General features: G+C 36.6%; 2 protein-coding genes and 1 long non-coding RNA gene across 11 annotated transcripts in view; 1 reads left to right on the top strand and 2 right to left on the bottom strand.

The window, feature by feature from the left end:
- Positions 1-19,273, bottom strand: part of LOC147012547 (uncharacterized) — a 68,304-nt gene extending 49,031 nt beyond the window's left edge. For 3 of the 9 annotated variants that reach the window (XM_085855652.1, XM_085855655.1, XM_085855653.1), the window contains exon 1: positions 1-652. This exon is cut by the window's left edge. The gene's annotated coding sequence lies outside the window, so the exon portion shown is untranslated. Of the gene's footprint in view, positions 663-18,315 lie in introns of those variants that run through there. The other 6 variants (XM_085855656.1, XM_085855657.1, XR_015051396.1 and 3 more) reach the window with 5 other exon arrangements.
- On the top strand, positions 681-2,814 carry LOC147012548 (uncharacterized). The gene is made up of 3 exons (XR_015051400.1): positions 681-2,028; positions 2,368-2,425; positions 2,650-2,814. It is a non-coding gene; the product is annotated as an uncharacterized LOC147012548 (long non-coding RNA).
- A 770-nt stretch (positions 19,274-20,043) lies between the features above and the next one.
- VPS52 (VPS52 subunit of GARP complex) overlaps positions 20,044-27,500 on the bottom strand; it is a 64,554-nt gene continuing 57,097 nt past the window's right edge. Inside the window, exons 21-25 of the mRNA XM_085855694.1 lie at positions 22,611-22,718; positions 22,415-22,480; positions 22,209-22,320; positions 21,622-21,740; positions 20,044-21,515 (exon numbers count right to left, since the gene is read on the bottom strand). Coding sequence (XP_085711820.1) covers positions 21,369-21,515; positions 21,622-21,740; positions 22,209-22,320; positions 22,415-22,480; positions 22,611-22,718 — 552 coding nt within the window. The 3' untranslated portion in view covers positions 20,044-21,368. The remainder of the gene's footprint in view (positions 21,516-21,621; positions 21,741-22,208; positions 22,321-22,414; positions 22,481-22,610; positions 22,719-27,500) is intronic.

Genomic DNA, 27,500 nt, shown 5'->3' with positions numbered 1-27,500 from the left:
ACCACATCGTCTTTTACACCACCACATCCTGTTATACACCACCACATCCTGTTATACACCAGCACATCGTCTTTTACACCACCACATCCTGTTATACACCACCACATCCTGTTATACACCGCCACATCGTCTTATACACCACCACATCCTGTTATACACCACCACATCGTGTTATACACCACCACATCCTGTTAAACACCACCACATCCTGTAATACACCACCTCTTCGTCTTTTACACCACCACATCGTGTTTTACACCGCACATCCTGTTATACACCACCACATCCTGTTATACACCACCACATCGTGTTATACACCACCAAATCGTGTTTTACACCACCACATCCTCTTATACACCACCACATCGTGTTTTACAACACCACATCGTCTTTTACACCACCACATCTTGTTATACACCACCACATCGTGTTTTACGCCACCACCGTGTTATACGCCACCGCATCGTCTTATGCGCCACCGCATCGTTTTACGCCACCACATCGTGTTTTACGCCACCACATCGCGTTTTACGCAACCACATCGCCTTACACATCACCACATCGCGTTTTACGCAACCACATCGCCTTACACGCCACCACATCGTGTTTTACACAACCACATCGTGTTATACACAGCCACATCATCGTGTTATACACCACCACATAGTGTTATACACAACCACATCAGTAGGGTGAATATACTGGTTCTAGCTCACTTTTCCCCATGTAAATGAATGGGGGATTTTCAGCGATTCCCTTTTTTTTTTCCCCTAAAAATAAACCCCCTTTTTATCCATTTTTCCCTGCTGTGCAGGGGTTTGGCTTTTTGTGAGGCAATGTTTTATGGTCGGATGCCCTTCCTGGACGCCTCTTACAACACAGGGATATGGTACACTTATTCTAACCGGGGCATACACCGGGACCAGTATACTGGTACTCATTTCGCCGACCTCGGAAGGATGACAGGCTGAGTCAACCCCCTGGTGTTAATTCAGCAGCTGAGCGGGATTCGAACTCGGGACACTGGGATCCCAAGCCGCCACCCTAACCACTAAGCCAACACCAGGCTTTGTATATATATAACCAGGCTATCCCAAGGTATATTTATTTGTCTCCCCTTTAACCTGGAGGTTGATCAGCTCACTCATTGAACCTATAAAGATTTGTTCATTCTCAAATTCCTTCAATAGTTTAATTTTCTTTGCACAATAATCCCCATCTAAAATATTGACAAACAAAACATTTGAATCTTTATATTTTTTAAGATACCCCTTTTGTGCCATTACGAAATGATAAACTTCTCTTTATGATCTCATCTGACCACCGCCCGAGTTGCAAATCATTTTTGTGTATAAACCACGCCATAAAAAAAGTTTTGTTTCAAATGTTTTCAGTTCATGCCGTGAAAATGAGGAAGTGTTTTTTGACACGGTCGTGCTGTGTGGTTTTAGACAGTCATGCTGTGAAAAAATAGGAACTATTCTGTGAGACAAGGTCTCGTGTTTATATTTTATCTCAGAACACGAACTGAAAACATTTGAATCAAAACCATTTTAAGTATGTTTTGTAAATGATTCATACAACCGCCTAGTTATTTTCCAAGCTGTCATTTCCTGTGGCCGCACCCAATGTTTAGGGAATTTTCTCATTGTAGCCTTATAAGTGATTCACCAGACAAAGTTTCTGCCAGACAGGATTTTCATTTTTACAACTGAGACATGGATGATCTCTCTTCCGATGAAGGCAAAAGCTTACTACAGAGTTGGTAAGTTTGTTTGGTTTTCTCTTTGAACGATGAAGCAAATGATTATTAATTAAATCATGATAATTCTGATATATATATATATATATTTTTTTTTTCCCTGACAGGGCATTGGAAGAAATTGAGTTTACGTATCACGACGTGGTTCATGAAATTAATACTCTTATTGAAGAGATCAATGATTTTAGAAGAGAATTGAAAGACATTTTCAATGAGTGGCACGAAGTCTTATCACGTCCTATCATCTCGAAGGAATTAAACCAATGGTGAGACACGTGTGTGTGTGTGTGTGTGTGTGTGTGTGTCTCTCTCTCTGTCTGTCTTCCTACCTACCTCTCTCTGCTCTTATTGAAGAGATCAATGATTTATAATGACTGGTCTCTGATCTCGAATGAATTAAACCAATGGTGAGACACGTGTGTCTATGTGTGTCTGTGTGTGTGTGTGCGTGTGTGCGTGCGTGTGTGCGTGTGTGCGTGTGTGCGTGTGTGCGTGTGTGCGTGTGTGCGTGTGTGCGTGTGTGCGTGTGTGTGTGTGTGTGTGTGTTGCTTTCCCTGTCTGTCTGTCTCTTCATCTATACCCTTGACTTATTTTTTTTTTTTCAGCACTATCGCACAACATCAGCTGTTGAAGCAATCTTGTACAACACATGATTTTCTGGAGGTAAATATTTCTGAATTATTATTAATATCACTCTCTCTTTAGAATGTCGTCTAATGTTGGTTGCATTATTAGTTTGAACGCGGTTTTGTCAGTACACTGGAATTAATTTTATTGACCTTGAAAGGATGACAGGCTGAGTCGGCCTCCTGGTGTGTTAATTCAGTGGTCAACGAGGCTTACTCATATTACCATGTAATTATTATCCACTTTTTGTTTCAAAACAGAATATGGTGTCTGAGTTTCGAAATCACAAGACATCTGGAGAAGATTGCTGGGAAAGATTATACATTCTCGCAAATGAATATTTAATATTTTCAATATTAATAAATTATATTTGTTTTGTATACAATTACTTGATTCTGAATTACAAGAAGAGGATCAAAACATGAAGGGAGGTAGGTGCGCCCCCTTCAATGACCCATCACCCCCTCATCCCATCCCTCCCCTCCCCATGTGTGTGTGTGGGAAGGGTGGGGGTGGGGATGAGGGAGGTGGTGGGTCAAAGGTGGGGGCGCACAGGGGGGATGAGGGGGGTGGGGCTTGTGTGGGCGGGCTTGTGTGGGCGGGGCTTCGGTGGGGGCTTGTGTGGTGGGGTGTGTGTGGGAGGGGCTTGTGTGGGCGGGGTGTGTGTGTGTGGGTGGGGCTTGTGTGGGTGGGGCTTGTGTGGGCGGGGGTTTATGTGGGTGGAGCTTGTGTGGGAGGGGTTTATGTGTGTGGAGTTTTTGTGTGGAGCTTGTGTAGGCAGGGCTTATGTGGGAGGGGTTTATGTGGGCAGGGTTTATATGGGCAGGGGTTTATGTGGGTGGAGCTTGTGTGGGAGGGGTGAATGTGGATGAGGCTTATGTGGATAAATGGATGGGTGGAGAGATGGGGGATGGGTGGATGAGTGGAGCTTGTGTGGATGGGTGGATAATTTTTTAATTAAATAAACATGTTGTGTGTGTGGGGAACTAATTAACTAATCACTAATTATGTGAATATGATGAATATGGGTGGAGCTTGTGTGGGGTTTGTGTGTGTGGAGTTTTTGTGTGGAGGTTGTGTGGAGCTTGTGTGGGGTTTGTGTGGGGTTTGTGTAGGAGGGGTTTATGTGGGTGGGGCTTGTGTGGGTGGAGTCAAAAAGGGGCGGAGTCAAAAAATTTCAATTTATCTTTGTCTTTTGTAATTCCTGTGAATAAAATGAACCTAAAATCTCTTCCCCTTCCAAATCATATATTTTATAAGTCCAAGGAACTGTATCTATTACATCAACAATTTTAAAAAGTTTTTTTCGTCCATCGTTCAGTAAAACCCTTTTCAAAATGAGATTTCCACCTATATATTCTTACGATATCACCAACTTTGAACTTAGGTTTTCTGACATTAATCTCTTTTTCATATTTTAATTTTGTAAATGTTTCTGATGGCTTCATATTCGTTGACGTGTGAATCGTGTCATTATACTTATCCACAATATCCTGAATAAAAGATAACCATTGTTGTGAACCGAGTTGTGTGAATTTTTTATATAGTCTCTCTTTTAAGGTACGATTAAAACGTTCAACAACAACTGCCTTCCCTTCATTAAAGGTACTGTATAATGTAATACTGTTATTTTTTAGAAAATTCATAAATGTCTTGTTATAAAACTCTCTACCCTCATCAGTCCACAATTTCTTAGGTTTTCTCTTACTTTTATTAAATATCTGTTGAAAAGCTAACATAAGAGTATTACCTGTTTTGTTTTTAAAGGGACAACCCACGCATATCTACTCCTCAAATCAATAACGGTTAAAGCATACTTGTACCCCTTATCATTATTGAGTTCAATCAAATCAGCAGACCAGATATAATCAACTTCCTTGGAATAAACTTTCCTTCTCTGAAACTTTGTGAATATTGGTTTATGTAATTCATCAGCTAATTGCTCTTCAGTCTTAATGGCATCATTAGAGCCTATAAGTTTTTTGAATTTCCAAGTCCAAGTTTCAATTTAGCACTAATCATCTTCTTCACGATGAACCTATCAACTTTTTCTCTCAAGGTTGGATTTTGTATCAGAGACAAATTATATAACATTTCTCTATCGGCTTCATGCTTTTCTTCCAACGTTGTGGTATTCCCATAATCAATATCGTGTCTCATGCACACTTCATCAACTCTATTGATTGGTTTACTCCAGGATTTAGGATTGTCTGCCTCATCTAATCTTTTATCTAAGTTTGTGCCTGGACCACAGAAAGAATAACCTGGAAGATGTAATTCCCCTGGTATTCCAGTAGTTGTAAATTTACTTCCTGATAAAAACTTTTGTATATCTCCTCCGAGTTTGTGTTTGGAGATAAATTGATTTTTTTTTGAACCACACACCGAACATATACCTTTTTGTATAACCCTGTTATTTTTACTTTTAATATATGAAATATTTTTAGTATTAGTTTTCTTTTTACATTTGAGACAATAACTCATTTATTTATGAGAAAAATTTCTGCAGAGTGCAAAAACCTTTTTAGTTTCCAACATGCACATTTGAATCTTAATTTTTAAAACATAAAGAATCCTTAGAAATGCCTTCACTCTCTCCTCCATTTATTTAAGAAAAAACTTGAATTAAAATCTATATCTTGTCGATGCTAATAGTCTTGTCGAAAGTATTGCAAATAGACTTGTCAATTCTTTGTTTTCCTCCTCGGTGGGTTGAGTTATTTTCTGTAATACCTCTATTCTTTTTTGAATCTCACTGGTTTCCATATTTTGATATTTATTCATTCTCTCTCTTTCCTCCCTCTCTCTCTTCTCCTTTTCCTCCTTCTCTCTCTTCTCTCTTTCCTCCTTCTCTTTCTTCTCCCTCTCCTCCTTCTCTCTCTTCTCTTTTTCCTCCTTCTCTTTCTTCTCCCTCTCCTCATTCTCCTTTTCCTCCTCTTCCCTCTCTTCTTCAACTCCTTCCTCATCCCTTACTATCCTTGAATCGTTTACACCCCATAGAATATTATACATATATTCATCAGGATTTCTTGTTATTCCTGCATCGAAAATAATTTTTTTACAACAGGAAACCAATAAAATTTCTTTTGAATTTCTAAAAGAGCCTTACCTTTTCTTAACTTTATAATTTTTTTCATTATTTAACATTCTAATTAAATCTAAAGTTGTCGGTTTATCAACATCAGCATAATGCCAATCTTTTATTGAAAATACCTCATTCTTATGTTGTAGAACATATTTATTAAAATACCGAATACCCTTTTCTTGAAGGTATGCTTGGACACAGAAATGATAATTTTCTTGAAGCCTTCTTGCTGTCATTTATGTATTAGAAATATATGTTAGAACAATATTATGGCACGAAACACCTCCCCATCTTCCCATAGTTAAATCATTTTGTATTTCCTTACTTATTATATATAATCCTGTTTTTTCTGTTTTCATGAGATAAACAAGGGCAAAACCATTATTATATTTACCCTTATTAAATTCTTTTTATTTGTTGTTTACTAATCGTAGCCCCACAAAACTCATTCTCGATACCAAGTGGATAATATTCTTCCTTACGAGACTGATTTAATTGTTCCAGGTCTTCGAGGTTAATTTTAAATGACCAATTATACCCTAAATCATTCATATCATACCCCCATTGTTCTATTCTCATACAAACGATACGCCCTTCTTTATAAAAATTTATTTTAATTCGAACTGTGAATTCTGTATGACCTGGAGATAATATCAACACTTCTGTATCTTTGGAATACACGGCTGTTTTATTTAAGGATATATATTGTGATAAATCGCTTAATCTCACCAAGTCATTCGCGTCAGTCGGGCTTGGATAATTTTTTTAATTTATAAGCATTTTTCATGTTAATATTTTTGGTTATATTATATTTATGTCGTTCAGCCTGTGCCTTTGTGTAATAATTTGATAAATCAATATCCAGTTCTTGAGATACACCAAAGATAGAACCATCTTTACCAACATAAGTCATTTATATTAGATTAAAAATAATATCATAAAATTTTTTATTTTTGTTGAGTTGAAATAACACATATAGGCATAATTGGCCACAACACTTGGAATTTAATTCTTGGACTTGAAATGTTTGATAAACACCATTCTGTAAGAATTTTATGACTTCAACAGGTGGTGGAAGACCAAAACTATCAAAATAATATTTGTCTTGACTATTAAAAATACAAACCCAATGAGAACCGTTCCCATTATTATCTTCTAAGTTCATAATAATATTCTTTGTATGTTTCGGCACATTTGTTAATTCATCTCTCATACAAATAACCACATTATGAATTTTTAATTTCTTACAATATTTGACAAGTTGTAAATTTGATGTTGTATTCTTTCCAAATTCTTTCAACCACTCATCAATGCTCATTTATTTATTAGAAAGATATAATCCATTACCTCTTTTCGTTAATTTTACACCTGCTTGTGCTATAGAAGAAAGCATATCTCCAACTAGCAATCTCGCTTTATCAGGCAGACCTTCAAGTTTTTCAGCAAAATCGACAATTACACCACTTCCACTAATTTGTTTCTCCAACTCTTTGTTATGTCTTTCCAATTCTTTTGAGCCTGGAGTTGAGCCTTCCTTTCGTTGGCAGTTTTCACCGCTGTTGAAATACCACCCGTCAATGCTCCAACCGCACTTAAACCAGCAAATAAAGGAATTAGAAATGGGAGAAATCCTCCACTCGTCTCTCTTATTGAATATTTTTTCAACATTGGTTTTGTCATTTTAATTTTAAGTGAGCCAGTGTCATTCAAGATTTTAACCTGTTCTCTTGTGAGAAAAACATCAATTCTTACTGCTCCTTTTCTCTGAATTGTATTAACGTTAATCGTACAAGGCTTTTGATTTTGAACACAAGATGATAGTTTATGAAGATTGATTTGATTAACATATACCCCAGTTGGTACTTTGCCACTCATTTATTTAACAAAAAATTATGTGAGACTAATCATCACACCATTATCTGTATTAATCTGCAATTCTGTTTCTTCCAAAAGCAAACAATATGTATCAACTTCTTCACTCTCTCCTCTTTCAATGTATAGGGAAGTATCCACTGATTAGACTTTATAGTTTCCTTTTGAGCGCTCAGGTCAAACGCATAGATTGTATACAAACTTTTAAATGCTGTCATATCCAAAATAGGTTCTTTATTTCCATTACTTTCACACACCTTTTGGTAAGACTTGTATGCTTCAGCAAAATCATTTTTTTCCCAATTAATTTCCAATCTATCTCGTGGGTAAAATGTTCCATCTAGAGAAACGCGAAGTTGTTTCACCTTAGCATTATCACTCAATGCATTATTCTTATCAGTCGCAGTATCACCATCTGGCTTTTTAAAAATGATCCACAGATATCGTGGCTTTCCTTCCAGAACACCCAAATTCCACGTGTAAGTAGTTTGATTGAGTTTAACGTGTTGACATCTTCTTTTGAGGTATGATACACTGAGTGGTTTCTTTGAGTTAAGTCTTCGATTCAACATCTCTTCTGTTTTAAGATTAGGAGTATATTCACTGATATACCAACTCATTTCCTCAATTACAAATTTATTCTGATCACCAAAAGCACTACCAACACCAAAAAGCAATCGATTTTCATTATCATTCCTTTGTAGTTGAAATCTAATTTTGAGGCCATACAGAACTTTATCATGATCACAAAATCCAAATATACCTTTAAGAGGAACTGCCACAGTAAAACTATTTTCTGCTTTTGTATCATCATTATACATTCCTTTCCTTTGAGTATACCCAGGGTCTGTGTTTGTTCCCGTTGACATATCAGGAATAAAACCTTCGACAGACCCTTTTCCCATTCTATCACTGAATGTATAGAGTGTAAATTTTATCATTTCAGATACAGCAGAGACATAATCAACCGCTTCAACTTCTTGTGTTCCAATATACAAACGCACACTATCAAACATTTTCCAGAAGAAATCATTTACAAGTGTAGCGTTTGTGTTATTCCCAGCCTTAGTGAATTTAAATTTACACAACAAGAAACTTTCGGAGAGATTCAAATAGGTTTGTTGATTATTTATTTCAAAACTTTTTGTACCATTCGTATTCCAGTCTGTTCCAGTTATTGCATTTACCTTGAAGTAATCTTCTTTTTTAGTGGAGTTTGAGATAATAATAGTATCATCCAAATCATAGATACTATCAATTGCTTCCATACTTGTATTTATTTAGAAAAAAAAGATGTTAAAACTTTTGAAACCCTGATCCAAGTATTTGAATTATTTTCTGTCGTTCTTGGGGGACAACTGAGTTTTGCCTTTCTTAATTTCTTTTATTGCTTGTAATTTATGAGATTCCTTCTGGGCATCTTTTATACTCTTTACAGCACCTGCAACATTTCCCACAGCAGAAGCAGTTGAACCAATTAGATCTTTATGTTTAAGAATAGTTGAACCAATACCCATGAGAGTATCAATTATCCCATCTCCTCTAAATTGATGCCCAACACCCCTTTGTCTCTTAGGTTTATAGTATCCTCTACCAAGATACATACCTTCACCCTTGTAGTATGGGGAAAGGAACATCCCATCCCCTGTAATTATTTTATATTTTCCCAACTCGTGTTTCCTCACAATAACCATCGTATTTATTTATTGGAAAACTTCACGTAGGTGAATTCTGATAGATATAACTTCTCCATTAAAAGAAATCACACGATTATCTTGGTCGGTTATCCTAAAATTTACTCTGTGTATGGTTTTTCCTGACACAGGTAGATAAACCAAATTTTTAGGTTCCATATTAAATTTATAACCAATTGGGGTTGAGTATGCACTGAATGAAAATATTGTATTTGTTTTTTTTCCATCATTATAAGCACCATCAATCAAATCACAGTGAATTAACACCGAATTTATTCCTGAGGATATTTGAATGACATCACTGTAAAACGTCCCATTAGTTTCAATCTTTTTTGAGGAGAAACCCAATAACTCTCTAAATGAATTATCAATTGTGAAATCAACCTTGTAGTTATTTTTAACTTTAATCGTTGATTTTGAAGTATGTTTTTGAATGTTTATAACAATATTTTTTGGTTCATCACCCTGTTCTTTCATAAGACGAGCAATTTCGGAAGATATTTGAGAAATCTCATATGCTCCGGGTGAGACTGTTATCGTTTGTATCCACTTCCGGGATTATAACTAAACTTGTCATTTTTATCAGTTATATTAAATAAGGTATTATAAGTTTCCATGGACAATAAAGATGCCTCATATTCTTTTGTTGTGTCAAGTTGTAGTGGGTATGGGAATGAAGATGTGTGGTCGCTTGTTGTGAAATTGAAACTAAGGATTGTGCTTCTCATCTTATTTAATATGAGATAAAATGTCTTTATATTGATATTTATTAATTATTTTCATGTTCATCAACTGGTCTAAAATGGCTGATGCTTCATTAAAACAATTGTTATTTCCAGCCTTCTGACTGCCTAACAACAATAACAGTCTATTAACTAATTGCGATGGGTCATTTGGAAGAAAACTAACACCTGAACCAAGGATACTTAAAGCCTGAATAATGTGTTTCTCCTTCTCATTCTTCCTACTTTTACCAGAAAGAATAACCTTATAATTTAGAGTGTTCAGCAAATCAATATATACTCTATCATCATTATTTTCCATATCCAATGGTTTATCAATATACTTTGATTCATCCTTCACAGTTGAACCTTGTCTTCCATCTTTTGTGAGAAGAAACATTAATCTCGGAGTTAGTTTAACAGGGGTTGAGCAGAACTTAAGAACCTTAATTCATCATTAAATATCAATACCTTTTCTTGAACAAGATGAAATATTGCTGGTTGTTCTGTTGGAATGAGTCCTGCTTTGGTTTTTGAATCCGCTGAATATTCATTGTTTTGAACAGCATTCACAATATAATCAGGGGTTGATTAATCTCTTCCAGTTGTTGAAATAAACCTTCATCATGTTCTAATTCTCCAATATGCTCTAATTCTTCCTCCGTCATTTGACTGAAATCTTTCAACATTTGGAGCTTTCTGGGAGTATATTCTACTGTGGGAACTGTGGAAACATCTTTCATTTTTTCTTGGGAAGTTTTTAAAAGTGGTTTAAAAAATTTCTCTTGTTTTTTTTTCAAATGCTTCTTCGCCCGTTAGTTTCTGTCTGCGTTTCTTCTTTATGTCTTCCTGTTGTTTTACAACTTTTGAAACCAACTCTTGATGTTCCTTAAATCTTCTTGCTCTTTCTTTTACATCCATTTATTTATTGTAAAATATCATTTAATGAATTGTAAAGATCAACAGGGAAATTTTCCTTTTCTTCATCATTCAAGTAGATGTGTTCAAATAAATCCTTTTCTTTAAATATTTCATCAAATTCTTTATTAACATTAATGCGAGTTGTAATTTCTTCTTCACTAATACTTGCATCTCTGCTTTTCATACGTTTGCGTTGAGTTTCTTCATCAACATCAAAACCGAATGATAAAATCTTCACTCCACTCAGATGTTTAATAATTTGTCTCGTTCCTTCTGGATTAGTTTCTAATATCCCAACACCACCAGATTTTAGTTTCTTTAACTCACTCTTACAATGTGAATATTTTGTTGTACCAAGAGAAACCTCCTCAAATATTTGTCCTTCATTCCTCAATCGCATATGTTCCTCCACTGAAATATAGTGATAATCTTCACCTTTTTACTTCTCCAGGTCTTATTGCTCTAGTTGTTGTTGATACAATGCGTATCACGGGTGTTTTTTAAGTAAATTTACAATATTCTCATTTGTACTACACAAGAACCTTGATTTATGAAAGTTTTTTCCAGAAGCAGATTTACCCACAAGATTTATAATAATAGTTGTCATTTATATATGTAATTGTTTATAAAACAAAAAATATATCCCTTAATATCTCATCTTGTTTCACAACAATATATTTATATTTTTCAGTCGTGTGCTTCATATAATCCTCAAATTTCTTTTTACTACATAATGTAGAACAATTATCTCTCCAAAAATTATTGATATCTATTGAATTTAACTTGAATAAAATAAAAGTATTAGCATTGTTTCTGATGGAACGACGAGGAAGTTGAAAGTACGATTGACTAAGATAAATACAATTACAAGAAGAATGTCTCCCTCTTGTGTAGTAGCTGTCCATTACCGTTTGGTTTCTCTCATTAACACAATCATCAAAGATAACGAGGTTCTTTTTGATTTATCCAAATCTTGGGGAGACGGTATATCATCCGTATTATCACTAAGAATACAAGTTATAGGATTTGATTTCTTTTTACATCTCTGTGTATCACAAAATAGTTGAATTATATCTTCAATGTTATAATCATTTAGGTTTTTTTGACGTTTAAATAAACCGATTATATCTTCTTTTTGAAGACCAGCATTAAAACCTTGTGAGAGTAGTTGATACTCTGGTTGAAAACTTCGACTTTGTGAAAATTATTAAATTGTCATAATCTAAAAAGTTGGGAGTGAGGAGCATTTTTAAAAGTAAGCAGGTTTTTCCACATCCACTTGAACCAACTATGAGACATCTTAATGAATTTGGGAGATTTTTATGGTTGTTAAATTTTATCTTATTTTCCCAAATAGGTAAAAAATCATTCATTTATATATTTGAAAAACAGGTTATTTAATTTATTATTGGCTTTTTTAGAAACTCTATATTTTATCCTAAGTTCAGGTTTAATTTCAAGATAATCCATTATTTTATTTATACAATATCTTGTGTTGATATTTCCCTGAAAATTACATCCATGAATAATATACAACAACAATCCTTTGAACATTTCTCTTATACGTTCAGTTTCTTCCCTTGTAAGGAAAGGTGTGTTATCATCCTCATACTTTACATTCATTTCTCTAATCAATCTTGTAAAGTAATTCATTTTTTGGTGTAAATCTAAAAAAAGAATTATTTTCCTTTTATATTTTTTATTATCATTAATTAGAAGATAATCACAGAATATACATTGTTTATAGGCTTTTGACTCTGTGTTTAATCCCGTCTTTCACACGCAGGACAATTCTCAAATTTGTCATATGGAGAATCAGGAAAGTCTAGCATATTTATAAAGTAAAACTTTACTTAAACTGAAATTCATCTATACTTTCAGTTGTATATTACCATCGATATCGATATACTTTTTTTCATTATCAGATTCAACGACAACATTTTTTATATTAAAGGTAATTTTAAAATTATCGTTAACTACTATTGAACGAAATGTCATTTCACCTGATATATTAACATCCTTTATTTCATCAGGATTTACATCTTTAGGGTTGTTGAAAAAAATACAAATTTCTCCTTGCATATTACAGATGGTCTTATCTTTTCTTTCTAAAAGCTTCATCCATAAGGTTTTTGTTCTTTGATACTTTTTCTTGTTTCATTGCTTTTTCTAGTTTTGAATATATTACTAGAAGGAGAGGAGAAACTTTTGTTAGAGATACTTTAATTGATGTTCTACCAGGTATACTAAAGCCCTTCCACTGAAGGAAATTGAAGAACTCATATTATTTACCATAATAGTTTTTATCCAATAGTTGTTATATTTATCTTTGTTCAATTTTACATCCTTGACATATTTCTCAGTATCTTTAACAGATGAAGAGATTGATTGAAACTTGTCTTTTGTGTCTTGAAACATTGTATTTATTAAGTGAAAAAGTTGGAGGATAAAATGGTTTTAAGCACAGATTCACCTGTAAAACAAACGAAATTTTCATCAAGAAAATTTTAGTTTAAGCAAAGTTTTATTCTATAAATATGGTGAATACAACGTACTGCGATGTTTGTAATCACGAATATAAACATTATAGAAAACACCTCCGAACCAACAAACACACATTTAATCTGTTTCATAAAATATCTCCTCTTGAGTTGGAAAGAAAACATTGTGATATCTGTTCAAAGGATGTTTTGAAGAGTAGTTATAATAAACATCTTCAATCACAAAAACACAAGAAAAATGAGTTTAAAGTAAAGGGAGACTATTATATTGAAAACACTGATGGGGCATTTAAAGGGCATATAAAAATAAGGATTTTCAATTTGGAGAACCCGGTCCATCATCAATAGCTGAATCAATTGAAATAGTGAAACCCGATGTTGAAAAATTTATTAAAAAGACATTAAAAGAAATGAAAACTTTAAAGTTTTATATGGGAGTGAAAATGAATATGAAAAGACAAGATGAAGAACAAACTCCTTATATGAGAACAGATCTTCATTTTATAACATCATTTCAAGATTTTTTGAATAGTGGGGTTTATGAAGAACTATCAAGACAAGAGGAGGATGTTGATAATACAGTGGTAGGAAGTGGATTCAATATTAAAAAAATCATCTTTTAGATATACACATTCTAAAATCAAACCCTCTTAAAGCTTCTTCTTATATTGAATTACCAAAAGAAATAAAACTAAAGAAGGCAGTTGTTAATATTAAGAACAATGATAATAAATGTTTTCTCTGGTCTGTTCTTGCTCACTTACATCCACCAAAATGTAATTCAGAAAGAGTAAAACAATATATGAAATATGAGAATACCTTGGACATTAAAGATTTTAAATTCCCAATGCCACTAACAGATATTCCTAAATTTGAGAAAAGAATAATCTTTCTATTAATGTATATGGATTAACGGATACAAACAAAGTTCAAATATTAAAAATTTCAAACAACTATAAAAATGAAGAAACACACATTGATCTTTTATATTTTAGTGTTGGAAAGAATTCACATTACACATACATCAATAATTTATCAAGATTAATCTCTTCTCAGGTATTCAGAACAGCAAACAAAATATATCCTTGTAAGTTTATGTCTTAATTCATTTCATACAAAAGAACGATTAGAACAACATTCAAAATATTGTAGTAATCATAAATCAGCTGTAATTACAATGCCTAAACCTGGTGAAAAGATTTCTTTTGAAGATTATAATAAATCTATCATGCACCCATTTGTGATATACGCTGATTTGAGTGTATCCTTAAAAGATAAATACTGCTTCTCCTAATCCAAAAGAACCATATACAAATAAATATCAAAAACATATTCCTTGTGGTTTCTGTTATTATATCAAATCATCTGTTGGAGAAAAGTATAACAAACTTGAACATTATCGTGGAAAAAATGCTTCACAAGAGTTTGTAAAACGATTAGAAAAGGATTGTATAAGACTCACTAAATTAATGAAAGAAACAAATGAACCGATGAAATTAACCAAAGAAGAAAAATTAGAATTTAGAATGAACAATATCTGTCATATTTGTGAGGGGGAATTAAGGAGTCTAAAGTTAGAGACCATTGTCATCTTACTGGTAAATATAGAGGTCCCGCTCATTCCTGTTGTAATCTTAATTATAAATTACCTTCTTTTATTCCAGTCTTTCTTCACAACAGCGCCAACTATGATACACATCTATTTATAAATGAACTTTCAAAAACACCAGGGAATATTTCTGCCATAACAAACACAAGTCAAAAGTATATTTCATTTTCAAAAATGATATTCACAAAACCTTTAACTCGTATTAGGTTTCTAGATTCTTACAAGTTTATGGGAACACCACTAGCCTACCTCGCATCAAATCTAAGCTCCACGGACTCTTTTCCAAATCTTAATTCATTCTTTCCAAAAGAGGAAATTCTCACTAAAGAGGAAATTCAGATTAAAGAGAGAATTCAAAGTAAAGAGGAAACTGTAATTAATGAAGAAATTCTAACTGAAGATGAAATTCTAATCATAAAGAAAATTCGAACAATGAATGAAATTCTAACTAAAGATGAAATTCTGATTAAAGAAGGAATTCTTACGAGAGAGGAAATTCAAACAAGGAATGAAATTCAAAGTAAAGAGAAAATTCTTACAAGTAAGGGAATTTATCCTTATGATTATATGGATTCATTTATGAGATTTAAAGAAACACAACTTCCATCAAAAGAAAGTTTCTATAATAACCTTTATGAAGAAGAGATAAGTGATAAGGAATATAAACACGCACAAGAAATATGGAAATTATTTAAGATAAAGAACCTTGGAGAATATCACGATTTATATCTAAAAACAGATGTTTTATTGTTAGCTGATGTGTTTGAGGCTTTTAGAACACTCTGTCATAATAAAAATTGTTATGGATTAGACCCTGCCCACTATTTCACAGCTCCTGGTTTAGCTTGGAGTGCAATGTTGAAAATGACAAAACAAGATATAGATTTAATCAGTGATGTGGATATGCTTTTGATGATTGAGAAGTCCAAGAGAGGTGGAATATCACAAGTATGTTCAAAAAGATATGCTAAAGCAAATAATAAATATCTTCCAAATTATGATAGTGAAAAAGATAGTAATTATTTGATGTATTTTGGATGCTAATAATTTGTATGGATGGGCAATGTCTCAATCTCTACCTTATGGTAAATTAGAGTGGGTGGAAGAAAAGGATTATGAAAAGGCTTTGATGAATATTGTTATTTCTTCTCAAGAGGAATTGAATGACGAAGAAGAAGGTTATTATTTTGAAGTTGATTTGAGGTACCCGAGTGTTCTTCATAATAAGCATAAAGACCTTCCTTTTGCATGTGAGAAAGAAACCCCAAAGAAAGAATGGTTCAGTGATTATCATAAAAGTTTTAATATTAAAGGCAAATCAACAGAAAAGTTATTAACAACATTCTATGATAAAGAGGGATATGTTTTTACATCAGAGAAGCTTAAAACAGTTTTTGAGAGAAGGATTGAGAGTAGCTAAAATTCATAGAGTTTTAAAATTTAAACAAAGTCCTTGGGTGAAAAAGTATATTCAATTCAATACAGATATGAGAGCAAATACAAAAGTAAAATTTGAAGGGGACTTTTATAAATTAATGAATAATGCTGTATTTGGAAAGACTATGGAAAATGTTAGAAACAGGCAAAACATTAGATTCGCAACATCTTGGAAAGAAGAGTCGAGATTGATAAATAAACCCAGTTTTGATAGAGAAGAGGTTTTTTCAGAGAACTTTTCTGCAATTCATATGAAAAAGGAAAGTATTGTAATGGATAAACCAATTTATATTGGAACAGCAGTTCTTGATTTATCAAAGATATTGATGTATGATTATTTGTATAATGACTTAAAGAAAGAGTATGGTGAAAATGTTTCATTGTTGTATATGGACACTGATAGTTTTATCCTAGATATAAAAACTGATGATGTTTATGAAGATATGAAGAAAAATATTGGAGTGTATGATACAAGTAATTTCAGCAAGAAGAGTGAGTTATTTTCCAAAAAGAATGAAAAGGTTATTGGTAAGTTTAAGGATGAGTTGGGTGGAAAAGTAATGAGTGAGTTTATTGGATTGAGAGCAAAGGCATATGCTTATAAGTATGGTGATCAGATTGATAAGAGGTTAAAGGGAATAAAGAAATATGTAATAAAGAAATCAATAACTTTTAGAAATTATTATAATTGTTTGATGAATAAGAAAGAAGAATACAGGAAAATGAATACAATAAGAAGTTATAAACATAACATATATAGTGAAGAAGTAAATAAAAAGGCATTAGGAGCCTTTGATGATAAGAGATTTATTTTAGATAATGGAATAGATTGTGTTCCATATGGATATTGTATGATAGAGTGTATAAAATAGATTATGCGTTTTAACGATGGGAAGAAGGGTTAGGGTTTTTTAAGGGCTACACCATGCTTTTTTCACAATATATAAATGGTTAAACCAAGTATTAATCAAACTAAAGAGTGGAGAAAATCTCAGTCTTGGTATATAAATGGAAAACATAATGAATGTGAAAATATCAAATAAGTCTTATTGAAAAAATAACTAAAACAAAGGTAAATAAAACAAATAAGCGAATCAATTTAAAAAGTAGTAAGTTAGAGGATGTAAAGAAAAAATGAATATCCTTGAATGGACTGAAAACTTTGATGGTTATCAATTGAACAATGAAAAAACAATTTACTATAATCTCAAAATGATATGTGGCTCAGGAGGTGGTCAAACAAGAGCATTAAGAGAAGTTTATCATTTCAGAATGGCACAAAAAGGGGTATCTTAAAAAATATAAAGATTCAAATGTTTTGTTTGTCAATATTTTAGATGGGGATTATTGTGCAAAGAAAATTAAACTATTGAAGGAATTTGAGAATGAACAAATCTTTATAGGTTCAATGAGTGAGCTGATCAACCTCCAGGTTAAAGGGGAGACAAATAAATATACCTTGGGATAGCCTGGTTATATATATACAAAGCCTGGTGTTGGCTTAGTGGTTAGGGTGGCGGCTTGGGATCCCAGTGTCCCGAGTTCGAATCCCGCTCAGCTGCTGAATTAACACCAGGGGGTTGACTCAGCCTGTCATCCTTCCGAGGTCGGCGAAATGAGTACCAGTATACTGGTCCCGGTGTATGCCCCGGTTAGAATAGGTGTACCATATCCCTGTGTTGTAAGAGGCGTCCAGGAAGGGCATCCGACCATAAAACATTGCCTCACAAAAAGCCAAACCCATGCACAGCAGGGAAAAACGGATAAAAAGGGGGTTTATTTTTAGGGAAAAAAAAAGGGAATCGCTGAAAATCCCCCATTCATTTACATGGGGAAAAGTGAGCTAGAACCAGTATATTCACCCTACTCACATCGTGTTTTCAACCCAATTTCTCAATGGTGAAAAATCATTTTAAAAAATTAAATAATTCTCATATCCAGATCTGGATCTTCACCAAAATCGAATCAATTCATCGTGGCCACACACCGAACCTGTCCACCAAGTTTCATCCGCATCCGTGCACACCTTTTTGAGATATCCTGCATACCAACAAACAAGACAAGCAGTCATAGACTGGTACTTACAAAATCGTCAACTTGACCTCTGACCTTGTCTAATAAAAGCTGTCTCGAGAGAAGGTAGCGACACAAACCCTAAGTTTCTACGATGATTCTGTACCAAACCATCAAAAATCGAATGTTTTGGATGTTTGACCTCACTGTGACCTTGACTTTTGACCAAAATCTAATCAGCACTAACCATCACCCTCCTGAATCACGTGGTGTAATTTGACATTGGTCGCTTCTTCCGTTCTCGAGTTATCGTGCCTACAAACAAACAGATGACGGAAGTCATCAATATCCTTACGAAATCTTTAGATTTTGTAAGTAACAAACCTAATGATTGGGTGACACCTGATTGACTGTTCCCTCCATTCACAGGTGGGCTTTATTGATATTTTCACTGCTTTTGACGTTTGCATATGATGCTTGCTTGGGAGCTGAATCGGTATGCATTGCTGTCTACCCTATGGCTGATGATTCGCCAACAAGTGATGAAACCGGTCAGGTCGCTGAGGGGGTGTGCAGCATTAGGATTGTCGTGTGTGTACTATGTGTGATGTCTTGAAAGTTGTTGAGGAACTCTGGGGCAGGGTTTGATACAGCATAGCACTCACCTTGTACACGACGACGTGTGGTTGCATGAATCAGGATGGAGTGGAACCGACCAAAACCCACTCGAAGCGTCTAGTTTTGATTCAAAAAAAAATAAAACCAGGAGCACCAGCCAGTTTGGGAAGTATCTCATTCATTGGAGGCTTTTGAAACTTCTCACAAACTGTTTTGTTCAGTTGTTTCAAGTAAACACAAATATGCATGTCACCACTCTTATTGAGAACTAGCACCATGGGGGCGCACCGCGGAGTTGGCTCCGTCACTCGATGGATGACACCCTCGTTTTCCATTCGTCTAAGCTCAGCCTGTACCTTGAGCAAAAGGTGACACTCACCTCCCCAAACCCAGTCTACTCCCACCCCTCTTGAATGTATAAACCTCCCAACCTGATGGTACACGTATCCCACCCTACCCCCCCCCCAAATAAATTTTTAAAAACGAACAAAAATGCTTGAGACAGCATATGTAGGAAATCATATGATGATTTAAAAGTAACAAGAAAGCAACGTGGTTGGTTTATAACTTGGTCTTCAGGTACAACTCGGTCGTTATGTACACCTCAACCCTCTGAAGAGGGGAAGAAAAATGAATGAGAGCAAATACAAGAATGGATGAATAATGTCATCCTTGGCTCAGTATACTGTGGAGGTGAGAAACATCTCCACTTATAATCCCAATAATTATGACCTGAGGTTCACTTCGACCATAAATGGGTCGATCTCACCTCTACCCAACCGTACACAGACAGACACAGACACAAAATTTTCACAACAAAAGTGAAAGCATAAAAAAAAACTTTCCCTGAACAAATATCAACTAGAAAAGTATAATTTGATACAAATGTGTGGATGGATATGCATGCCTCCATCCACGTTAGACATCAACCCACCGTTACTCTTATCTTCATCCCAATTCAAGGTGTCAGCTGATAGAGAGAGAGAAAAAGCAAGATCAGATCACTTTCATCATGTTTCACTGTAGTTAATTAAATATAGAGATCACTGGCACAGTTGAACTCCGCTCCTGTACGATACAAAAACAAACAAATGGGTGAATACATAACCTCCATCCACCTTCGGTGCAGGTGGTAATGCCTCCTGTAGCGGAGGTCAATTAAAGGGCACTTCACCCAAGGTGTTTGACCTTTTTAACCAAAAAATTTAATCAGTTCATCTCCGTATTACAATCCAAGGTTCTGCCAAGTTTGGTCAAAATCCCTTCAGCAGTTCACAAGTTATCGCAGCAATGAAATTCTGCTACTTTAATTGACAGGTCACATAACCTTTGACCCCAAAATTGCATCAGTTCACCTTAGCCTCATAGTACATACTTGCACCAAGTGTGGTAAGAAAAATCCCTTCAGTGGTTTACAAGTTATCGCAGTAACAAAATCATCATGCACGGATGCAGAAGGATGGGATGGATGGACGAACACGAAAACAAACAAACAAACAAACATCAAAATGCCTCCAGAGCCTTCGGCAGCAGAGGTCAATTAAAGGATGCTTGACATGAGGCCATTGACCTTTTGAACCCACAATTTAAGCAGGTCATCTTTATATTACAGTCCAAGGTTTTGCCATATTTTGTCAAAATCCCTTCAGCAATTCACAAGTTATTCAGGTCAGGTCAGGTATGGGAGCATGCGCCGGAGCAGCGCGTCGCTGCGTCCACTTTCCGCCGGTACTCCAGGGTCCTCCGTCTGGTCACCTGGCCCATCCTCATGAGATGCCGATCAACCTGCTGCAACCATGAGGCACGTGGTCGGCCCATTGACCTCCTCCACTCACGAGACTCCCTCGCTGAGAGAATCTGGTGAGCAGGATCAGCGTCAGGAAAACGAGCCAAATGTCCGTACAGCCGCAGCTGACGCTCACGGACTATGCAGGTAACAAATCTCATTTGAGTCTCTCTCAACAACCGCTCGTTGGACACAAAGTCTGACCAGTGACAATTTATTGCAGTCATGAAAATCTGCTTTCAGATAAAGATCATCTCATGACCTGACCTTTGATCTAATGACCTTTGACTCAAAAATCGAATCAGTTCATCTTTGCATCATAATAACCTTTGTACCAAGTTTGATGAAAATCCTATCAGTGGCTCAAGTTATTGTGGTAACAAAATCAACAGGCACAGACACACGACCTGAAAACGTTATGCATTCGGCACCTTCCGCAGCAGAGGCATGAAAATACATTTACCTGTAAGAATTACACACCTTTAAGGAAAAATTCTCTCTCAGTCCAAGCGAAATGAATCATTCTCTAAATAGATGGTACCGAGCATGGTATGCGTGAATGTGCAAAAAACAATGGACGTGCGCCACCATTTACTCTTCTTCTTCTTTGTCTTCATCTTCCTCCTCCTCCTCCTCCATTATGCAATATCAAATGCAAACATTCAATGGCAAGGACCATTGCTACTTAGCGGAACGATAGCTCAGCCACCATTGGCCTTTGTTAGAAGTTAGGTCGGTGTTTCTTCACTTCCACCATGAGGTGGTGAATGTTAATAAGCTCTCCACGAATTGGCAGTGCCTTGAAAGGTGGCTGTGCCAAGACCTTCTGGAAACGATGGTAGTACTGGATCAGTTGGGTCAAAGCAGCCTATGGTGGGTGAGGGGAAGTGAAGGTTTACAGGTACACAGTGTCACCAGGAATGAGTTGATATCTTAGTTATTCTTTCACCATTAACAGCCTTTGCCTTCAGTACCTGGATGATGCCAGTTCCATTTTTGAAGTTCGTAAAAGAGCGCATCACATCCTCACTGATGCTCTCGATGGCTTGCTTCCACGTGGCAGCAAAACCTCTCACCAGTGGAACGACTTGACCTGCAATCGAAGACAATGGTACTTCCTTTATAGTTACAAATATAATTTCTCATAATTACTAATGCATTGTACCAGGGTGCATGCAGTCACATGTTTATTAGCAAATGATGATCGGATATTCCAATGCTCAAACTCGATTCAGTTCACACATTCAAGCCATTTCACATTGCACAACTGCCAAGCAGAACTGAACTGTGCAGAAGTTGTAAGGCCACGAGCTCGGAATTGGGGCAAGTGGTTTGACTTGATGGGCCAAGGAGGAAATGATGCAAGATCAGATCACTATCATCACGCTTCCTTTTAATGAACTGAATATTTATATCACTGGCATGGTTCAACTCAACTCTTGTACGATGACAAATACATTAATTTCACCACCAATACTAGATTGACATGAAAAAGCGAATCTGAGGAAGCCAAACCAAGTCAGACTAGTCCTGCTAAATTGCCACGCATACAAACACTCACTCTCACTCTGCCGCAGCTTGTCCAGTTGCCCCTTCTCCAGGTAAGACTCTGTGTCCTTCACAAAGGCGACCATTCCTCCAAATGGTGGGGCCAGCAGCTCTTCCACAAACTCCTAATGCGTCACAGTATTGAAGCCACATGATCCACATTAGAATGGGGGAGGGATAAAACAAATGGGCAATCTTCTCCACGTCACGTTAGTTCACCTGCGTTCGAGCATTAAGCAGCTGCTGGAACCCTTCCACCTCCTTGCTGTCCTCAGCTGCCCGTTCCTGCATCACCCACCAAGACCACAAAGACATTCATGCACAAAAACTAAACACCAGACGAGGAGCATTATTGGGAGGGCACCATTGCCAAAGTAAAATGAGGTTGCTGCTGTAAGAGGAGGTCTGATTGTACCATGAGTACGATGAGCATCATGTCATAGTTGTTGATAAGGAAAACCAGCTGTTCTTTACGGGATGAAAATTCTGCTGCCATTAGCAGAATGAAATTCTCCACTTCAACCTGTTTGTTGCACAAACATTAGGAAGACACTCGGTGAATGATCCAGCAGAACAAAACAAACTAGAAGGGCAATCGGTAGAGCGCAAACCTCCGCCATGTAATGCCTGATCCACAAGAACATATCGGGCCCAATACATGTTTGAAATATCATGCTGTAAGTTCCAGCATGATGGTCCTCTCATTTATGGTCGTCATCTCAATGGTGAGGAATCACTTAAAAAATTAAATAATTCTCATATCCAGATCCGGATTTGGATCTTCACCAAAATCTAATCAGTTCGTCCTTGTCACACCCCCAACCTGTCCACAACTTTTGAGATATCCTGCACACAAACAAACAGACAGAAAAGGGTGAAAACATAACCTCCTTCACCTTTGGTGGTGGAGGTAAAACAATATAAATATACATATATTATGTGCGCGCGCGCACACACACACACACACACACACACACACACACACACACACACACACACACACACACACACACACACACAGGACTCCGACATTCGCGGGGGATAAGTTCCGGGAAAATCCCGTGAATGTTGAAACCGCGAATGTGGGGTCATCGTTTCAATAGGAAATGGAACGACAGGTTCTGGGGATTTCCTGATCTGTGAATGTCGGGGAAAATGCCACGAAAATGCAGGAAAATGTGGAAATATACGAAAATCCACGAATTTTGGGGTAAAATTTACGAGTGTTTTGTCATTGCTACAATGGAGACGAGGGGGATAACATTATTGGTTAGCGGCGATTCCTGGTTCATGATGCTGATAATTACACTAATAGATATGCTGAATGTTTCCATTTATTTCAATAATTTCAATAATTCTTTAACTCACAGGATATGACATCTTTCCTATCTGCAGGAAGATCATGCTGAGCATTTTAAAAATGTAACAGCTCAGATGGCGCTGTTTGTAGCAAGATGGTGATTTACACTCAGATGCGCTGAACGTTTCCATTGTGTGATGTCTATATGTGGTGACTGGTAATTACTGGATACATCAATAGATGATGTTCATGTTTTCATTCTGTAAGTAACTCACATGGGATGGCGTTGCGGGGAATGATGTGTTACATTGGCAAGACGTCCCACGAAACTATGTTTATCCCGAGAAGCTGCAATACATGTACAGGAAGCAGGTCATGTTCACGGCTCGTGGAAAATGTTTTTTTGCGTGTCGGGTCATTCTCCGAAAAGTGGCCAATAAGCATAGAATTGCAATGAATAAAATGAAATGTCCAAAATTATCATTTTTTTTTCAACTCAACACATTGTTTCCGGTGATTGATAGCATATAATAAATGAAGACATACACTTAATCATTGATTTATCCACATTTTTGTAGATTATAGATTTTTATATGTTATGGTGTGGATAGGACGTACCATCCTGGAAACGGGAACAAAAATATGAACTCACCTCTGCTCTAAAATATGAAAAAAAATCTAAATATGAATACATATTTCATCTCTACCGTCAGAAGCGCTCATAATAACTCCTGCTACTGTCTAACTGAAACTGAGGCGCGGCGAGAAATGCTCATGGCACACAACCAATTTGGCACGTTTCCGCACCGTAACAGGCAAATTCATTTGTTCAGAATTTTCTGGGTTACATTAAAAATCTACTCTGCTTGTTCACGAGTTGAAACATTTTATTATGAATCTCATTGACTTGTAATTGAAATACGTTAAAAAAAAAATGTAACTGATATGCAGATAAATCATTTCAAAAGTCGTATTTCCACCCCGTAACGAATGCTTTCCACCCGATAACGCGACATACGTTGCGGTGTGGAAGATTATTAACGTTTCGGCTACCTGACACTAGAGGGCGACACTAAACTAGATGAAAAAAAGAAGTGTCAAAATGGAACCAATTAAACGCTTATTTACCACATTTCTGTCAGAATAGCATTGATAGTTTCTTCATAAATACCGTTACGGTGTGGAACCAGAATAAAAAAACGCAATGCCATCATCGAACTCACCTCGACTGTGTATATATTTGCCGTATTGTGCGGCAGGAAAAAAACCCAGTCCGAGTGAAAAATGGCGGCGATGCTCACTTTCTCGTCATGTGACGTCTACATGTGACGTCATCAGCAGGCTGGAGACCGGTCTAAATGTCTGATCGTTACGGTGTGTAATCAAATTACGCTGTGGGGTTACAAGGGAATCATTGGCGATCTGAGGGACTGGCGGTGTTTTTTTTCAATAAGTTCAGGTATTGCGTACAATATGGGACCCAAGCTACTTTCCGGTGTAATCCCTATTTCAATTAAGTAAAAAATAATATTTCTAGAGACGATGTAAATCCCGAGTAATCAATGGTTACATGTGATTTTTAGTCATTATATAATATGTCTGATCGAAATATCCAAAATTCATGGAAGTGACTCATAATAAAGTAACTAAATGGGTTCAGGTGTTGTTCAAAATGTGTTTTTGATTGATATTTTACTTATTTTGTGGGCAATGGGTAGAAGATTATCGATTATAATGTAGTTACAAGAAATTGGCCACTTTTCAGAGAATGACACGTACGTACAGTACTGTACCATACGTACATCCAGCTGCTTTGTGTATGGCTCCTGGAAGATATGTTTTAGAACTGTGCTATGCTCGTGAAATTTGTTTTTTTTTTTTAAACAAATAGCCGCGAATACGCGGGGCAATTTCCTGTGAATGTCGGAGCATGTCACAAATTAACAACTGCGAATATGTGGAACCCGTAAACGTATGTATGTATGTATATAAAAACATGTGGAGTGTGACGAGCACTCCCCCGATCTCCATTGGACACAGTCCTACACCAAAGCATCATCTCCAACCCAGGACCTCGGCCCGGCGACTGCCAAACAAAGATTACATGGTCAACATCAGCTAAACATCAAACGGAGCCACCGATCCAGATTTCGGGCTTGTTTGCCCTCATCAGGATGGAATGCCGAAAAATATCTAACCAATGATGATCACATTCGTAGTTTATACATCAGACACACCTCCTGACTGGTATGGTGAGCATCACAGCGGATTATGACTCACACGGAAAAAAAAAAAAATCACATAATCCGCACAGAACTATCTATCTGCCACTCAGACGATTGTTCCCTATATGGGACATGATCCTATCGCTCACCACTGATGGTTTGGAGCCATATAATGATTGGTATATAACTGAAGGTTTCAGTCACAAGTGGATGGAAACTTGCTATCTTACCCTGATGATGCTCTAATGAGGGCGAAACCGGTCAGTGACTGCAATTTTCATTTACTTGTGACAGCTTCTGACATGTTATTACATTTAACAAGATTGTAATTTGTTTTGCGAGATGCTTTTTTCCAGGAGCTGCAGACATGGCTCTGCGTCGTGACAGTGACTTAACGGCATTCGGCATAGGTCATTAAACGGGTTTCACAACATTACTGATCCCGACTGCATTCAATTAATGGCTCCAGGTATGTGTAGTTGAGCGAAAGATAATATTCCTGCGTGGCAGCTGGGGCTTATCGCTCCCAGGATGTGCAGCAAGGGCTGTATGGGACACGATCCTGGCGCTTACACTCACAGTTTGGAGCCATATAGTGATCTCACACACACACACACACACACACACACACACACACACACACACACACACACACACACACACACACACACACACACACACTCTAACAGTAAACCCTCAAATATTGTGGGTTTGAATATCGTGGGTAACCTATTGTGTTCAGATTTCGTTATCACAGGATTTCATTTCAGCCAATCGCGGTTTTTGAGCTGAGATGTGTCATCGTTTGCATCTGCAGTATGATTACCTCCCATTACGAGCCTTTTATTGTTTCTCTGCAGCATTTTAAATGCTGCGCAAATGTAAAATGATGGACAAAATTAGTTGTGCCAAAAGGCAGAGAAAGGTTATAACGTTGTACGAAAAAAATGGAGTTGTTCGATAGGTTGGCAAGAAGTGAAAGTGCGGCATCTGTGGGCTGCCATTACAGGATCAATGAATCAACTGTGCGGTATAGCCGTAAAAGTGAGTAATATATGTGCAAGTGTTACCGCAAGCGCTCCGCAAAACGAAAAATTTCTCATTCCAGTCCTGTGAACCTCATATTGAAAGGATGGGTAAAAGCGCTTCATGTTTGGACCAAACACGGAAAAAGTGCCTTTGAGTGGACCGATGATATGGGAGAAATTGCAGATTTACCAATGTTTCTACAAGGCACCCTGGGCCAAAGAATCCAGGTAAACCACGGTGACCCACAAGTTCCACGTCAACATGGGCTGGTTTAAGAAATTAAAAACTACGATTTGGCCTCCCATCATGTAAAAAGAACCCTCTTGTGAGCAGGCCCTCGCTGCTCCAATGGTTGGCAGCAAGTGCTCCGGAAGCAGTGGGGGAAAGAGAGCGGCACTTGCATATATGGAAGAAGTGCGTTGCTCAGCCGCTGGGTCACCCAGATAGCTCAGATGGCAGAGCACTGGTATGGTTTGCCAGAGGATCTGGGTTCGATTCCCGGTCTGGGCCCGTAATTTTTCCACATATATTTATAATGTTGGTTCTACCCTGTTCATTTCTAATTAAAATTAGTCAGGGAAGCAGCAACGGCAAGCCATGATGCTATGAAAAACTACCCACTGCAGTGTATCGACGTAATCGAGGTGAAGGGATTTATGCCGGAGCAGGTTTTTAACGCCAAGACGAGATTATTCTGGAAGAGTATGCCATCTCGTACCTTCCTATCCAAGCAGGAAAGATCTGCTCAGGA

The sequence above is a fragment of the Eptatretus burgeri genome, chromosome 14 (assembly GCF_056783735.1).
Source record: "Eptatretus burgeri isolate ZD-2024b chromosome 14, Ebu_testis_v1, whole genome shotgun sequence".
NCBI lineage: Eukaryota > Metazoa > Chordata > Myxini > Myxiniformes > Myxinidae > Eptatretus > Eptatretus burgeri.
Note: the sequence above shows the minus strand (reverse complement) of the source record. Positions and strands in the feature narration are given on the sequence as shown.